A 17,822-nucleotide genomic window follows, 5' to 3' on the forward strand; every position below is an offset into this window, starting at 1 on the left:
TGTGGTCTGTGTGGATGCGAGGGCAGATGCTGTCTGTGCCTGGGAATTGCTTCCCTCTGGACCACATCCGATGCACCTGGAAAAGGTCCAGCCTTTTCTTGTGCCCAGCATGTCCCATGGGAGTGTGGAAAGGCAGCGAGGGAGGCTCTGCCAGGGACACGGGGCTGGAACTGCTCCTCTGCCTGCATCTCTGGGTTTGAAGGTGGGATTTGAAGAGCTCGAGGAGCCTTTGGATGACTCCTACTCAGCAGACCATCACAGCTGCAGGTCATGGGTTGATCCCGGGGTATTTAATACCTGAAACATTGACCAAGGAGATGGTAGCACCTGAGCAGCTCTGAGGGACAGGCAATGAACCCACCCCCTTGCTGAAAGCCCTGGTACCTCTGTAGCCTTTCTTGCTAATAAACTCCCGTCTTGAGCAGCATGAGGCTCATATCCATATGGGAGGACTGTATATGGGTGTTAGGGTGGGACCAGGATGAAGGGGACCAGGGTGAAGGAGAAATATTCTAGCCTCCTCTTGCAATGATGGCAGGATGTCTGTTCCTCTTGAAGATGCTCTTGCAGGTCAAAAGGAAATTCTGAAGTGTCAGTTTAGTTAGTTTAATGTCAGTTAGTGGGAATCCCTGGCAGAGGACAGTACTGGAGGGATGAGGAGGTGCTGCAGGACCCTTGGGGACCCTGGGTTGGATCCCGCCTGGAGCTGTGCACCACTCTGCTCCCCGCTGCTGGTCTCCGAACATGCACAAGCTCCCCACATCTCCACACTGATGTGCTGAGGTCCCACGCTAATCCCAGCATCCCTGCCCACGTTGCCAGCCCACGTGATGCTGTGCACCACCAGCACAGGTACAGGCAAGGTTACAAAACAACCTCCACTTTCAAGCCTACCATCCCAGTACCAGATAAACTGGTGGGTGCTGGTGGGGAAGCATGATACCCCATGCCGACAGGATGATTTGTGGCTCACCCAGGCTTGCATAGACCTTTTTTTTTGAATGTGCACAAAGCAGGACTCGGTAAAGCCACCTGGTCTACGCCAGAGCTCTTGTGCTATGTCCAGCAACAAGTATCACAGCCCCACAGGTGCTCAGCCGTGTCTACTGCCCAGGACTTCCCCCAGGACAGTATTAGGATGTTTGTGAGGTTGAGATGTTTGTGAGGCTCCCCCCTGAAGAATGCTCGTTGTAAGCTGTTTCAGTGATGGAGGCAGAGGAGTAGGATGCTCCTTTCTCTGTCTAGGGTTTGGTGACATTGTCCCAGAGGATGAGGAGAAGGATCTGGACGGGTGCCCCCACCCCACAATAAAAAGGCTTTTTCCAGATGCCTGCTTTGGGCTCCTGAGGACAGGCTGCAGAAGGGCACAGCTCCTCCACGCTGCAAAGACCTCGAGCACAGGCAGGTGATGGAGCTGGGACCTGGAAACTGAGATGGGAGCAAGACCCAGCACTTTCGGACATGTGTTACAGCAGCAACATTGGAGCCTCTCACGGGCAGGGACAGGCTTTTTGCTTCCCAAATGCTCCCAACATGCAAGTTTGTTCTTTGAGGGAAAGCCATCCAAAAATCATATCCTCCTGCTGCTTTCCCCATAATCCTTTTTTTTTTATTTTTTTTTTCAACGTGCAGAGCTTTTTCCAAGTCAGGTGAGGCTCCAACACCCAAGTTGCCTGCACTTTGAGGCACAGGATGCAAAGGTTTTACAGTCAGAGGGGGTTACCCTTCTCCTCCCTGGCTTTTCCCAGTGAACGTGAGTGTAACCTTGCGTGAAACCTTCATGCAGATTGCCTTGCCTCAGCCTCAAAGTCCGCAGAGAAAACAATTCGAATGGAGTTCAGCGCATCAAGCAGATTAAAAAGGCTCCGCAGAGCCACCTGGTGCCCATCAAAGGCGTTCGGGAAGAACACAGCAGTTGAAAGGCAGGGAGTCTGAATAAAATATACACAATTTATTTATAGGAGGTTTACAGCTGTACAACGTTGGCTTTCTGTTTGGACCACTCTCTGACCTTGTGCAACACGACACATCAGTGCCTTTGGAGATGAAGACAAGTCATAGCCTGTTTTAACATGCAGACGTCAAAAAGAAATGGATTTCACATAATGGCAGGCTACGTGCAACCATTGAAATGATTAACAAAAGAAAAGGAAAATAAATCAGAGACATGTCCTGCACCACCTGGGAGGGACTGGAAAGTGCTTATCAGATCTGCCCTCCCCTCAGGCGAAAAAAACCCTGAATATTTCTGTTTACTTCATTCAAAGAGAAAAGGCATCAACATTAGGAATGGCATTTCAGTAACTCCATCTGCTCTACAAACAAGACCAAAAAAAAAAAAAAAAAAAAGCAAAGAGGTAATTTTTGTTATCCCATTATCCCATTGGAAATGTAGGGGGAAGAAGGCTTCTGCTTTAACTTTTCAAAAGTTAAAAAAAAAGGAAAAATATTACTAATATTAAGACATTTTGGTCCTGATATAGCATGATGACTTTTTTTTTTTTTTTGAAGAAGCAGCTATTAAGAAGCTGCCTTTCCTCTCATTATGGCTTGGTTCTCTCAAGTAGGAAGCAAGGAGGCTGCCCGTGGTGACCAGGGCATCGCTACTCCTTGGCAAGCTTCAGCGCCGTTCCTTGGGGATCACGGTGCAGTCTGGCACATGCCAGAGCACTCCTGGCCAAATGGCTCTCGTTTGCTGAAGCTATTGGTAGCCTGATTTCCTGAGAAAACAAGGCTAATGTGGGCAGGCTGGGTAACCCCATCTGCCGATGACGGTGCGAAGCTCCTGTGATGTTCCTGTGATGTTCTCCCTTAGCTACAGAGCTTCCCCCTGCCAGGTGAGGTATCTTTGGGCATCACAGTTCCTCTCACGTACTATTCTGAACGTAAGCCTGTGAGATCGTCTCCTAAGACCTAAATCATGCCTTCTAGCTCCACAATGATGCTTCCATCTATTTTCAGTGATGAGTCCAATGAAAACAAAACAAAACAGTCAAAATATCTCTGAATCAGTCTGCCCAAATTCAAGGATTTGCTTTGATGTTGGGGTCAAAATGCTGCTTTACCAAACTAGGAGCCAATTCTGCAAGATGCTGAACTAAACCAGGTCCCAGTGATGGCACCGGTAGTTAGAGGGTGCCCAGCACAAGGCAGGAATAACTGAGGCTTGGAAAGAGCCTTCTGTGGGCCACAGCTTGCTACAGCTCTAAGCTTGGAAAACAAGACCTAAGAAAATAAGCAATTTGGTCAAAAATCCAATTCATAACCACAGGAGGTAAATTCTGAAGATCTGAAGATGAAGATTGCCCAGAGAAGCTGTGGCTGCCCCATCCCTGGAGGGGTTCGAGGCCAGGTTGCACGGGGCTTGGAGCAACCTGGTCTGGTGGGAGGTGTCCCTGCCCAGGGCAGGGGGTTGGAACTAGATGATCTTTAAGGTCCGTTCCAACCCGAACCATTCTGTGATTCTATGAAGAAAGGGGAAGAACAGCCTGAAGAAATCAATGAAATTGTACTCTATGCTTCTGGATGCACCAAGAATTGAGCTGGCAGCTAATGTGACTTCAGGGAACATCTTACCACGTTATAGATTTAGGAGATCTTTAGGGACTTTAAAAAAAATAAATACAGACTTGCAGCACAAACATGGGCATTTCATAGGACAAACAGAAACCCTACTTGCTATGGCAAAAGAAGGCTTTTGTGTTCACCTGTCCTTGCAGGTAGAGAACTCTGCTCAGGCCAAGATGACAAGTTTACATCATATGTATTCATTTCCACTTGCATGCAGGTGACTGCAAAAGATATATTTGTTAGAAAATGTCAGAAAAAAAACACCTTACCTTGCACCATTTTTAAAGGCACATGAATAAAAAAAAACAAAACCCCAACCTAAACAACAGGAGTGAAAAAATGCTTTGAAACCTGCCCTGATCAGCTGCTGAAAGGCCAGACAAGGGTTTGTTGTTTGGCTTATTGGGGATGGTTTATAAGAAGCCAGATTCTGCCACCCAGTGGAATAAGGAAGATAAACCCAGTCTTCATGGCAAACAGGAGCAGAGCACGGCCCTAGACGTGGCCCCAAGGATGGGTTTGGGTTGAGCTTGTGAGACTGGCTCTAGCACTGTGCAACTCATCCTCCAGGCCCAGAGGCTGGAAATGAAGGGTGAGAGATGGACACTGGTATGAATTAAATATTCCCAGCACTTTCAGGCTGCACTGGGAGCAGCGCTCCCCTTCTCTCCTCCAGTACAAGCTAAAATCCCACCATTTTTAAAAAGAATTTGGGAAAGCGAGGCACTGAGAAATGATGCACTGTGTGCAGCAGTAAAGATGGAGCCTGTTGAGCAAAGCTCCCCGTCCCTTGGACCTGATGCTTTGGCCTTCAGAGGAATTCATCTCCTCTTATCTTAACACTGAACAGCCCCAGCAGACAATCCAACCCAGCTACTGGGGTGAGCTCTTGGGATGGGGACGGCATGAAGACATGGAGACAGCAGGCACCACGGCAGTTCGAGAGGCACGCGCAGGAGCTGAGTCCAGACCGATTCAAAAACCTGACCCCAGAGAACAGTTGTCCCACCATGGTTGTTGGCATCTTTGCATCCTTCAGAGATGCATGGGGTTCAACAAGACTCAGGAGGAGACAGCTTGTCCCTAAAATGATGGAGCCTTTAGTCTCGTTGCCCCTGTGGATGTGGGATTGCCTTGGCGCATTGTCCTTCCAGTTGCAGTATGCAAACCCATACCCAGAAAACATCCAAAAGGCCCCGATCTATTTTTCCACTTCTCCTTTGCTGAGGTGCCTCCACAGAGAAGCGATTACATGGCAGTTTCACAGGTGACAACTCCACACACGCTACTCTAAAACCAAGCAGACACATCGAAGATGTGTTGAAGCAGCTGGTGGGACCGCGGTGGCCACACGTGTGCGTGGTGGCACCTGTGTGCCAGCCTGTGTAAACAAACAGCATCAGGGCATCGTGCTCTGGCTGTCAGGACACACGGCACGTCCACAGCGATCCCACGGGGCACAGGGCGGCAATGGGGGCTGCGGAGGACGCCAGCAGAAGGATCGTTGCGGTTCCCCAAAAAGGCACCATTTTTTAACATTGAAAACACAAGATTGGCTCCTTTGAGTGGAATGCATGCGTAGTTCATATACACCTTGCAGATGGTAGGTAGGCTGTGTGTGTGTGTATATATATATATGTATGTATGTGTGCATGTCTATATACACATATGTGGCACCAGAAGAAGAGTCCTTGGGTACTCAGACGTTGGTGAGGATGTTACTGCTGAGCAGCCTTACAGCGATGGTCCCAGGGAGATCATTTGATCTCCTGTTCCCCTTGTCCTGGAGGTGCAGGGTGTGCACCGACTGCCGGTCGCTGGGATCCCCCGTGAGCACCACTTGGCCCAAGAACTCGTCGCTTATTAAGTTGTGGTTCCAGATCTGGGGAAACAAAACAGACACGAGGGTAGGTCTTTGGGGGATTCAGCCAACCTTCATGCACCGGGGAGGAGGAGGGGTTATTGGAGACTGGCTCTGAGCTGGAGCCGGGGAGGTGGTCAAGGTGTGTGTGGGGGTCACTCTGTAACTGAGAGGGGTGAAGGATATGCATTTAGCAGTTGCCACAGCTCAGCCGTGGTGGTGAGTGGTTGAGCTGCATGAATTGATGATGCTCAACCTTGGGGAGCAGACCCGCTGTGGACAGTGTGAGGAGAAGGCAGGTGCGGGGGTTCAAGTGAAAGAGAGTCTCCATCCCTCAGCTCACTGGTCGCCTGCTGGGTACCTGAACAATGATGGGTTGTCCTGGCTTCTTGCGGTAGAAGAGCCCTTTCACGTCAAATTCTGGAGACACCGTGTTCTTCTTCACTGGAGAGCGAACTTTTTGCCCTTCACACTTTATGATCACATAAGGGTCAGCTCCTGGGGAGAGAATTTTTGCTTTGTTATAGATCCTGTAAGTCCTCAGAGCCCTCTTCCATGGGCACCATGCAACACTTTTCCTCCGTACCCTACCAGAGGAGATGGATATCTGCCAAAAAGTTCATCACACCCCAGATGATGTCCGTGAAACTCAGCTGTTGGGCTCAGGCTTAATTCTCTTAGGTGACATCATCCTTGGGCAGCAGGTGGTGATGGACTGCCACGAAATGGCCGCCTCTTCCTTGACCCCATATTCTACATAAACACTCCTTCATCACTTCAAATCCTCCTGACCTTTGGAGTGAATCTTTCATGGAAGACACTGCCCTGCTCAACTCTCCTTTCAGGATTTGCTCTGCTGAAGGCAGGCAGAAATAAAGCCATGGAGAAGAGAAAGAGGCTCACGGAGGATGTTCCACACCAGGAAACACCAAGAAGGCAAGGGCCTTCAAGCTGCAAAAACCCACTTGCTTCCACTGCAGCTTATATACTCCCAAGCCAGGCTAACTTTGGTTTTACTTTAAGGTGATAAATATCTACCTCAGCAGGGACTATGCATCAATCATTGGCACATCTTCCTCCTAGACTTAGTGAGACTCAAATGCTGCAGGGGGTGTCAGTATAACAACTGGATAAGAAAAATGCTGGGTGGTCAAGGTGACAAGAGATGGCACAATGCTGAGCCAAAATTAAGTGTCAAGATGTGCTAATTTATGAGATCCCAAAATGGGGAGCCTTAAGATGGAAATATAAAAGGTTTTTAAAGAGGTGAAGGTGGTTCTTAGAGTATTTGCTGCGGGCAAGAATTCAGGGAGAAGATCAAAATGTCAAAAAGGATCATTGGTGGTAGTGCGAGACATAGGGAAGAGAAAGACTGGACAACGGGGGGCAACCAGGTGAAATGAGCGGGAAGTGGAGGAGATGAAAGCAGACAAAATGGGTAAGTGGGAAGCCAGAGGAGAAGTTCATGAAGGAATGTGTAACAGGTCAGTGGGAAAGGAAGGTTATCATAGAATCATAGAATCTTCATGGTTGGAAAGGACCTTTGAGATCATCGAGTCCAACCAAACAACCTACAATCTCTGCCACTAGAGCATGCCCTGAAGTGCCACATCTAGATGTTTCTTAAACACCTCTAGGGACGGTGACTCAACCCCCTCCCTGGGCAGGCTGTTCCAGTGCCTGACCACTCTTGCAGTAAAGGAATTCTTCCTAATATCTAATCTAAACCTCCCCTGCCGCAGCTTCAGACCATTTCCTCTGGTCCTGTCATTATTCACTTGGGAGAAGAGGCCAACACCCACCTCTCTCCAGCCTCCTTTCAGGGAGTTGTGGAGGGCAATGAGGTCTCCCCTCAGCCTCCTCTTCTCCAAGCTAAACATGCCCAGCTCCCTCAGCCTCTCCTCATATGACTTGGTCTCCAGATCCCTCACCAGCCTGGTAGCTCTCCTCTGGACACGCTCCAGCACCTCAATGTCCCTCTTGTACAGAGGGACATTATCACAATATCCCAGCTGGAACAAGACAGTCATAGGGAACAAGCAGGCCACAAAGATGGAGAATAAAGTTACCAAGTTCAGAGACTATCAGCCTACAGCTGGATGGTACCTGAGCTTCCAGGACAGGGATTAGTGAACATTTTCCCCTTATGAAAAAAGTGTTTGTTTGGGGAATTTCAGTAGAGAATGAGCTATTGCTATGGAAATTTAATGGCCAGAATGCATTTTCTCACCATGAGCTTTAGTGGCTATGGTGGAAGCACAGACCAGGTGGATGAGTTTTCTTGTCCAAGGGAATTGTGGAAATGAGGATGAACAAACCACCCCCTTCTGAGGGCCTGTGATTTAAGAAGCACGTCTTTGATTGCCAGACCACCTCCTCACTAGCTTTCTGTCTGCAAGGATCTGGCTCCCCTTGTGGGACACAGATGCTGGATTTCACAGTTGTTTTTCCAAACTAGCCTTGTCTTTTGGGATGTCCCATTAAATCTTCATATTCCATCAGCCGGAGCCAAATTCCCATCTGTAAATCACTATTTCCAAAGCAGTATGAAATGCCTGGGCTGGGAGATGTGAGAGATGCCATTGCACTGGAAAGCACCAAACATGCAGGCTGTTGGTGGTGGGAGCTGAACAGCTGGAAAACAGCTGGAAAAAAGCCATTCCCAGCAGCCTCTGGCTGAAAAAGAGATATTTTGATGTCTCTCTCCAGAACCAGTATGCACACTTGTATGAAGAAGAGATACATCTCCTTGTTTCTGTGAACAGTTCAGAGACTTTTGGTTACAGATTTCCCTGCAGTGCTACAGATACACCCAGCTATTTTGAGAAACCCATGAAAAAGCAACATACCTAGGGCAAAATTCCCTCCCAAACTGCAGACAAGGCAGGAGGACTCGCTTTGTGGCATGTGATAAATAAGCAAATTGGGCTAGTCTTTGTCCTAAGGAAGGATCCCGCTCATCACTTTCAGGGCTCTAGTGATATGCAGCCCTGATAATAATGCTTGGGTAAAAAAAAAAAAAAAGGTTTTTAATTACATTTTTAATTTAGATTTTTTACATTTTAAGTTTTAAATTTCTACACTTTATATTTGACTTCAAAGTGACTGGCTAACCCTTGCTACATTCAACACATGACCTTGTCTCAGGAGATGGGGAAGGAAGGCTAGGATCTGCTCCATGCCCACGGAGGAAAGGTATTTGCTTCTTCATCACACCCTCTAGTGCCTTTCATCCCTACTTCAACAACTTTCCAGTGCAAGTCATCACTGCCCCTGGGTTTCTTGGTCCAAATGTCCCAGGAAGACTGAACATGGGGTTCCTACCACAAGCTTCTGCGTGGCTGCAGGACGTGGCAAGGCATGGTGCTGCTGCTGTCTTTCATGCAAGAAAAGTGCTGGATGTTAGAATTGCATGAGAGCATGGTAGGACCATGAAAATGAACCTTTAGAGGACCAAGGAGGAAGACATACATTGAACTGTGCTGGTGGTGGCTGAAGTCATCTCAGAGGGCTCCTAGGAGCCAAGCATGGAGCAGGACTTATAGGAAATAGAGGGAGAGGCTCTCAATCCACACCATCCCAAAATGTGCTAAATTTGACCTACCGCCTACTGATAGACATTTATCCAGCCTCCGGTGATGAAGACTACTGCAACACATCGGCCTGTTCCATTGCTCCTCTGTCCTTCCTATTAAAAAGCCTTTAAATAAAATTCCTGACTTTTACAGCTGCACATATGCAGGAAGAAAGCCTGGATTGTTATAGGATCACTGCTAAGGGCTTTGGGGAAGTTTTGGGAGGATCACCTGGGGATATTAGACAACAGCCTAAATATAACAGCTCCCAGATCATGTCCATAGCAAAAAGTGAGTTTGATTCTCCATGGACTTTCTTCTCCTCTGGTGTGTGAATCAGGCACGTTCCCTGAAAAAAATACCTGAGGACAACAAATCCCAGCAACCTCCCACCCCGTGAAACCACCTCCCCCTTTTCCCACTGAAACAACCACCTCCCAACTCCTCCAGGACTAGACAACAGGCAAGGAAAGGCCAGTACCTCCTTGGGAGTCCTGATTCTTGAGCCCAGCTGCAGCGAGGACATGGATCTGGGACACCACTTGCGGGTAACCACACATCCCACTCCAGCAGGTGTGTGGTGGCTCATCCAGCGTTAGCTCTCTGCAGGGAAAAACATATGGCCTTTGAGAGGTGCCCAGCCTTGCCCCATGGGCAGCCCGAAGAGATTGCTCCAGCAGGATGGAAGGACTATGCACTGTCCACTGTCAGCCTCTGCTCCCCGGTCCAACCTCCTCAACCTAGGTTTGGGACACTCTTCCATGCCGTGCCTAGAATCAGAGTGGGAGCTTCTCTGCATGTCTGTGGTAGGACCTTATCAAGATGCCCTGTCTCTCGGCCAACCTTGAAAGGAAGCAAACCACCAGGTCCAGGCAAGGCTATGACCAACTCCAATCAGGAAAACCACATGTCTAAAGCACAGGGCTCTCTCCAAATAGCCAGCTCCTCCCCACCACTGCTCATGCTCCTTACCGGCAATCTGAAGGCACATCCGTGAAAATCCTGAGAAGGAACTCGCCTACATGACCGGGGTCAAAAGTGGTGGGGATGATGACGTAGCGGCCTTCCTTCAGATCCGTCCTCAGGAAGACGCTGCGGGAGTTAATGTAAATGGAGCTGGCCACCTTCTGCTGCAGGGTGTGCATCCGGTAGTTCCTGTTCAGCTCCACCTGGGCAGAGACCACAGTGGGACAGTCAGCAGGACAGCGCTGAGTGACAATGTATTGGTATCCACCTTGGGAGGCCAGACTGCAACAAGGACTGACCCCACAGCGCTGGGAGAGCTGGAGTTAAGAGAACCAGATTGGTGTGTCCCAATGGTGCATCCCAATGGATGGAAAACAAGTGTGGATGTGGCTCTCTCAACTCCGTTGGCTCAGGAATTTGTTCTCTCTTGCACTCCAGCTTGACACTGGGGCCCGGTAAGCAACATATAAGGATCAGTCAAACGGATTTCAACATTTGGAGATGACAGAATAACCATTGCTTTTAGGAAGGGGAACTTGTCCATGCTGTCATTGTTCACCTCCGAAATTTTTCACCATCTCTAGAGGGGGTCAGGCTGTGCTGAAGGCACCCCAGGGACTCCCAGAATAATGTTTAAATGAACAATACCAGTGGTCATGCAGGACTGATATACCGCTCCACCACTAACAAATTTACAGGGGGATTCAGGCCAACATGCAGGATCCATGGTCTACCTTATGGATATCAAAGCCTATGGCCAGGTTCTCTCCTTTGCCCTCTTTGCGACTGGTCCTTTTTGGCTTCTGCTGGATGGAGATCAGCACTTCATCTTCTGCCTTCTTCACATCAAACACGTACTAGAAGCAAAGGGAGGAAGGTGAGGGAGGACTTCTAAGACAGGATCATTGGGAATGGGTGGGTGTGGACAAACAGTAGAGTTGACCTCTGCTTCTCCTCACCCACCTCACTGCAAAGACAACCTGGCTTCAGTACCACCATTCAGAGCCCACACCCACTCCTCTTAGGACTTGGTATCATCTTGCCAAGCCAGAGACTTTTTAGCTCATCTTAGAAAAGACCGGTAAATTCAGCAGAATCCAGGGAGTCCAGATGCAGCCTCATACCAGAGAGTTTCACCCCTTGCAGTCTGCCACAAGTCCTCCATGGCATGGAAGGAGGAACTGACGTTCACAGAGACATAAGATGAAGGCTAATACAGAGCTAGGAGCAGAAAACAACTCTCCCACATCCTTGATGACAGCTCCTGCAATGGACCAGACCATCCTTCACCTGCTTGTTAGATGAAGGACTCACAAGAACTTGTCTCTTGTTACTGAGAACCCCAGTTCAGAGGAGGACAGGACAGAAGAGCTTATTGCAGGAGACGAACTTCCGAGCAGGGCCTTTTTTGAAGGCCAAGCTACAAGGAAATGTCCCTATAGATTACACCTGTACTGGTAAATTTAGGCATTAAATAAACGGTTTAGGCAAAGGAACTAGAATTTGATCATTCAGACATCCAAATTGTTGGAAATGGTTCCTGGCCCTGTTTGACTAGTGCCAGCTAACACTGCTACCCAGTGGCAGAGTTTGCTGTTTGCTTGTGCCAAGACGCTCTACACCAGGCACTTGGATGCAGTCTTCCAGATAAGAGGGATAAAGTTAACAAAGTTGGCCTGGGTGCTGGTCATGCTATGCCAGGGGTCTCAGTCAGAGAGTGGTCATAAGCACATTTAATCTACTAGAGGTCTGGTAGCCATTTTGGCCTTCTAGGTCCCTGTAGGAGATTTAAACACTTGCAAGCACATGTGAAAGCTCCAGAAGGTCCTCTGGACCATGACTCACTTGGGGATTCTGCAAAAAGGTGTCCTTGTGATTGATACAGCCTCCACAGCGGTTCTTCAAGGGGTCGCTATTTCTGGTCCATGCCCCATGTAGCACTGCCTCCTCCCAGGTCTTGTGGATGCTCAGGTAGGACGTGTTGATGAGACGGCACTTGATGATGTCTGTGAAGTATTTGCAGAAATCTTCAAAGGTCATCCTAAGTCAGGAAAGGACAGAGCTGTGTTATCTTGCTTCGCTCCCTTCAGGGGGTTTTCTTGATCACCTGATAGAGACAGTATGTTGGTAGCCTCTAATGGCTGATGAACAACAAGAGGTGGAGATACCCTTTTCCATGCACGCAGTAAATACTTATTCAGTTTAAACAATAGAGCTCTGTGTTTCGGAGTGAGAGAAGCAGAGTAGTGCCCCTTCCTCCACACGTGGGTACATGTTGCATTGAAACATACCTGGTGAGGCTGTTAAGTTCAAGACATTAAAAACAGGTTCCCAGTACCCTGGTGAAATGGTTTGGACCCAGTGTGATACAGAGCAATCCTAGGGTCATGGCCATCCAAAGCTAATACCCATGGGCTCAAGGAGGAGGCTTCACTAAAGATCCTAGGGTTTGGAAGGCTGTTTGCTCTGGATAGCTGTTTGCACAGAAATGACTCACATGCTTCATGGGGTGGGAGGACCCTGTGGGCATGGCCTGTGGTGACAACCCCAAGAGGGACTCACCAGAACTCTCCGTCATCTTCCACTGTCATCCCCATCTTCTCTCTCTCACTTTTACTCACTTTCTGCCACTCCTCAGAGCTGTGGGAAGAGTACGGGGTCATTACTGTGAGGGCAAAGGGACACACAAGAATTCAAGAGGCTACCTGGCCTCAGCAGGATCTCTCAAGGGCACAAGGCCTCTATAAAGCTCCAGCCATGCAACCAGTCCCCACACTGCTCTGGTTAGCTCATATTCCAAACATGGGGGAAGTGCAGCACGACTTGGGGCTTCAACTTCCTTCTTTACCAGTGGAGCTGAATCCGGCTTGGCAAGATTTTGTTTGGCCAGTACAATCACAACCCTATCAGTGAAGATAACATAATGGATTCTGGCCAAAGGCTCTGGTTACATCTGGTTCTTCATCCCACCCACAGACTCCACAGCAGTCAGTGGTGGCAGTGGTTGATTCTGTTGGGTGCTGTTTTTGCAGGAACAAGAGTGGGAGTGGAAAGGTGAGCTATAACCATCCTTGACTACTGTGAATGTGCTGGTGATTTCACCACAACACCATCAGAGCCTTAATGAGAAGGTCTGCCAAGCTCTGCCACCCTCCTGCTGTTCTCCAGGGACCCCAGGGCAAGGAATGCACCTACCCCAGTGAAAGGGGTTTAGGACATGGGTTGAAGCAGCATCCCACAACTGCCTGTACAACATTATTCTGCGAGTGTGGATGTAGCCAAATTGTCTCATGCCTCAAGGCTTGCTCTAGACCAGTTTTTTCCACCAACAAAGAAGGTGCTGCTGCTGCCTGTCCTAACTTACGTGTCGCTCCAAGGGCCGTTCCACTCCCGCTCGCCCCATGGGTTGCGCATGCGGATCATGTCCAGCTTCTCTGACTTGAAGAAGGACAGCAGGCCATGGCCCAGGCGGACCTTCCGCACGTCCGTCACCGCATATGCATGGCCCTTCACCAGCCCGCAGGCCAGGCGGGCCTCCATGTCAGCCGCTGATGTGGCCTGGGCAGAGGGACACAAACAGTGCTCGTACCAGGGGGATATGACTGCCTTTGCAAGGACTGGGGAAAAAAGAGAACTCAGATTTCCCTCTAGGGTGCTCTGAGCTGAAAAGGAGAGCACTAATACTAAGGGACAGAGCCAGTTGCTTTGAGAGATGTATCAGATGCCATTTTAGGTGCCAGTTCCTTCCTGGTCTTCATCTGCTGCATGAGGTCTCTAAGCTCCCATGCTGTCAACCAATAAAACTCATCCTACTGGTTATAACGGGAGGTCTGGCACCCAGTGTTTGTAGATATGTCCACATGCAGACATCAAAATCACTTTCTCTGAAGTAAATCCTTTCCTAACATTCAAAGGGTGGTGGGATGAATTTGGGCTCTTGGACATAGCAAGAAGGAATAAAGAGGGTTGTCATCCAGGCTTGACTCCCTTTGCCATTCATGGGAAGAAGTAGGAACCCTTGGCCATAATTTATCTGATCTAATTTAGAAGTGTCCAACAGTGTAAGATGACTGCATCCTAAAATGCCTATTCCCATGGCACCGTGACCATACAGGTAAATTTGCTTACTTTGATGGAGCAGCTGATGAGGCCTCCCCGGTTGTGCACCTTCAACACACGCTCGAAGAGGAGGTTTCGCTTGGCTTCATCAGTGATGTAGTCCCCTTCAGTCAGGTCGATAGGTTCAGAGACCCCGCCAGTAAAGTCTACCAGGGCATCAGCTGTGTTACCTCCATCCAGAGCCTCGTAACAACCTGACAACCTGAAAGAGGGTGACAGGGATGGCACAACAACACTGACCTGACATTTTAAGGGGTCTGGGACAGTTCTTGAGGCAGCCTGGAGAACAGAGATTTGTAAAACAACTTTCAGTGGGTGAGGACAGAAAACCAAGGTGAAAAATAAGACCCACGTTCCTTGCAGCACTCTTGCCATCATAGGACAAAGTAAAGGGAACCTGAAATCCCTAGGATAGATGTTACTTAAACAAATGTGGAGTTGGAGGATATTTTGCTTTGAGAGTCAATTAAGGCTAGAAAAGACGTTTTTTTACAGTTTCTGTCTGTTTGACATATGTCCTACTCCTCCCCAGGAAAGCTGTTTTTTCCACCAGTGCAAACCAAACGATGAATGAACAGAGAGGAAAAACAGGGTGCCCAGGTCCCAGTTTGTTCTGCAACTGCCCAGGTACCTACTTGGCATAAGCTTTCTCCACCAAGGCGCACCAGAACTCATTCCTGGAGTTGGAGTGGCAGTAGATGAGCTGGTTGTGGAGTGTGGGCAGGCGGTCATCTATCACCACGTCCAGCCACTGACCAAAACGCCAGAACTGGAAGTGGAAGATCCCCACGTAGCTCTCAGGTTTCTCGGGATTCCACTCCTGCTCCTTCCAGTCTGGGATGACCTGTAAGAGAGGAGGCACATGCACCTAGGTTGTTCCCTGTTTTGCTGGGTTTGACTCCCATCCTGGAACTAATGCAGACAACATCAAAGACAAAGAAGAATATGACAAGGTTGGACTTGTTTATAGTCTGTTGGGGCCAGATTTTGGACCTGGTTCCTCCAATGCAGACTAGATTAACATATTCTGGTATAGCTTAGACTTCATTGTGCTTGGGAAGATGGGGTTAAAGGTCCTCATCTTCTTTCTTTTAATTCTACCCTGGACATCTGCTGCCATCTACTGCTATAGACAGGCCATTAGAGCAGAAGAGTCCTCTGTGTGACCAGGGGTGGTTATTTTTATGACCACATTTTGTTCATTTTAGTGTCATTAGGGTACCACTAAGAGAGGGCACCTTCTTTGATCCTCTTACTTGATTCTGGTGTGAATTGACTGGCAAAAAGCAAGTGTTGTATTCATCTACCTGGTGGTAATAAACAGGGACCAGACACTCTGGTACATCTACTCTGCTAAATAAAAGTGGGAAAAGCAAGATCCCCATCCCCACAAGGACCCTCTTCTTCCCTATCAAGAGCTACCATACCCATCCAAGCAAGCACGGGGAGGTGACTTGCTGAAAGAAGGAAAAGAGGACCTGGGGTGAAAGGAACCCTAGAGTAGCTGAGGGGCTGAGGGAGTGCAGGTTTGGTGCCACTGCTGTCTGTACTGCCAGTGGGACAAGGCACAGGCGAAGGGCAACTGCAAAAGTCCATTGTGCTTCATGGCTGCGGGCACCACCAGCTTAGCTTTGAATGGAAAATGCACCTCACAGTTGGGACAGAAATGGGCACAGCCATACACAGATACTACAACTAGGAGGATCTGCATGTTATTTAGAACCAGGACACAGAGGCAGACAGCAAGGAACTGTCCCACCACAGCTTAGCTTTTGTTGAGGGTGAAGGCAACATGGTTTTACTTCATGGGCTGTGAGGCCACGTACAGTTAGTGTCGTTGATAGTTGACAAGTATTGACCGATTCAGCTGCAGTAATGTGACCAACTGTCCACATTTTGCTTCTTTACTTACCTGCTGCCAAAGCATCATGACCTAAGCGAGGAAAAAACTCCAACGGGCCCACGGGGAAAATTATGTTCCGCTACACCAAATAATCCCTGTCCTGCAGAGACAGCTGCCAGTGTTGGGGCGAGACAGGACGGGACACAGACACATTGCATTGAAAGAGGCTCTTCAGGAAGTTCTGGGCCATGGAGAGACCCTCTGCACTGTGCCTTAGCCCTTGTCCAGCTGCCGGAGCGCTTTGTGCTTTTTTTTTTTGCTTGCCATCATGAAGCTGTAACCCTGCAGAGAGACCTCTCTGTGGAGAGCCCCCCAACACCTCAGCTACCAGCAACGATCCAGCTCAGGGCTTTTATTGCTCCTACACTGAAATATTAATGACGCCATCGGCCTTGAGAGCTCACTGGCACTCCTGAGTTGTCTGAATCAATAGAAGCAGAGCAGACAGAGCCATGAAAAAGTGCCACTTTTGGAGGGTTTGGCGATTTCCAGGAGTGCTAGCAATGATGCCCTTCCTCTAGGCATCACACTTCCTCTGGGACAGTGCCAGGGAAGGTCAGACAGCCCTCCATCAGTCCCCATCGATTCCCTCCTGACTGGAGCTCATCCTAATGAATTGTCAGAGAGGACCATTTTGCTAATCAACTTGCTATTAATGTGGGCTTAGAAATGATTATGGCATTGATTAGAGGCGGCTTGTTCAGCCAGAGCTGGTAGCGACAGCTTCCAGCTGGCTGGTTCTGAAATTCGCTATTGCTGTCAGTGGTGGCAGGAGATACCAGTTCCCATCATCCTCCTCTGTCCCTTCATTTGGGGGCAGCGCTGAAAACACCCTCTGCCACTGAAAAAGTGGTCAGCCCTTATGCAGAGCAGGATCCAGGAGCAAGCTTCTACGCCAACCCAAGGGGAAACAAGAGGAGCCCGATCTCCAGAGCCCAGTCTGTCCTCAATGTGCCAAAGAGAAAGGTGTGAGCTCAAACATCAGGTTCCTTCCCCCAGCTCCCCTCAGAGCACAGCATCCCACCCAGGCCGAGGATCCCTCCAGTTGCTTCACTCCCTGGCCGAGGTGTCTGTGACTCTCCTGGCTGCCCGGGAGAGGTGGCAGCTCTGGATGTGGTGCCTATCGGGCACTTCAAGGCATACCGCACAACCCCTGCCTGTGACCTGATGCTGTGTATTACCTAAAGGATTAATCTAGGCCACATCTACAAATCCCAGCAGTAGCTGGAGCCCAGATCCCTCCAGGAGATCATCATGTGACCGAGGTCCACAGCTCCCACCCACTCCCAGGAAACCTCCCCAGACATCTCCATCCCTCCTCAGTGGATGCTGGAGAGCGTGCTATCGACCACCCATCACAAGGTCCCATTGCATCCTGGACGCAACTTAGTTGTGTGATGCCAAGGCAGTGTAGACCAGCTCTCCTCATTGACCCAACTGCGCTGCTTTTTACTTAGGGGCTCCCAAAATCTGGAGCTGTAAGACCCTTTAGAGGGACAAATTTATAGTGAAAGGGCTCAGATAGATAGGTAAATTGGGAGCCCAGAAACACCAGGTTCCAGATTTAATTTGTAACATTTCCCTAAGCTGGTTTAGGACTTTTCTTATTTTCCTTAGGAATGGCTTAGGAAAGGCACCTGTGACTCTGTTGAAATGTTCCCAATTAGGAGGAGGAACTGGTAGACGCTGATCCTCCAAGCAGGGGCTCTTCTGCTGAGAACTTGCCAGCTCAGGAAGGGCAGGGAGGGACCCAGCTGTGCCAATCGGCTGAAGCACAGTACAAACCAGGATGAAGTTCCCCTGGGAATTGTGTAGGGAGAATTTCAGT

The 17,822-nt window shown here is 49.1% G+C and overlaps 1 protein-coding gene across 8 annotated transcripts in view; it reads right to left on the bottom strand.

The window, feature by feature from the left end:
• Window positions 1-1,930: 1,930 nt before the first annotated feature.
• Window positions 1,931-17,822, bottom strand: part of CAPN5 (calpain 5) — a 63,727-nt gene continuing 47,835 nt past the window's right edge. For all 8 annotated transcript variants that reach the window (XM_054188855.1, XM_054188848.1, XM_054188863.1 and 5 more), the window contains 10 exons: window positions 14,727-14,935; window positions 14,101-14,293; window positions 13,337-13,530; window positions 12,535-12,612; window positions 11,818-12,013; window positions 10,707-10,829; window positions 9,979-10,175; window positions 9,488-9,609; window positions 5,793-5,929; window positions 1,931-5,452 (listed from right to left, as the gene is read on the bottom strand). In XM_054188855.1, the coding sequence (XP_054044830.1) occupies window positions 5,270-5,452; window positions 5,793-5,929; window positions 9,488-9,609; window positions 9,979-10,175; window positions 10,707-10,829; window positions 11,818-12,013; window positions 12,535-12,612; window positions 13,337-13,530; window positions 14,101-14,293; window positions 14,727-14,935 (1,632 nt within the window). In that variant the 3' untranslated portion in view covers window positions 1,931-5,269. The remainder of the gene's footprint in view (window positions 5,453-5,792; window positions 5,930-9,487; window positions 9,610-9,978; window positions 10,176-10,706; window positions 10,830-11,817; window positions 12,014-12,534; window positions 12,613-13,336; window positions 13,531-14,100; window positions 14,294-14,726; window positions 14,936-17,822) is intronic.

Source organism: Rissa tridactyla, chromosome 1 (assembly GCF_028500815.1).
Source record: "Rissa tridactyla isolate bRisTri1 chromosome 1, bRisTri1.patW.cur.20221130, whole genome shotgun sequence".
In the NCBI taxonomy this organism is placed as follows: Eukaryota; Metazoa; Chordata; class Aves; order Charadriiformes; family Laridae; genus Rissa; species Rissa tridactyla.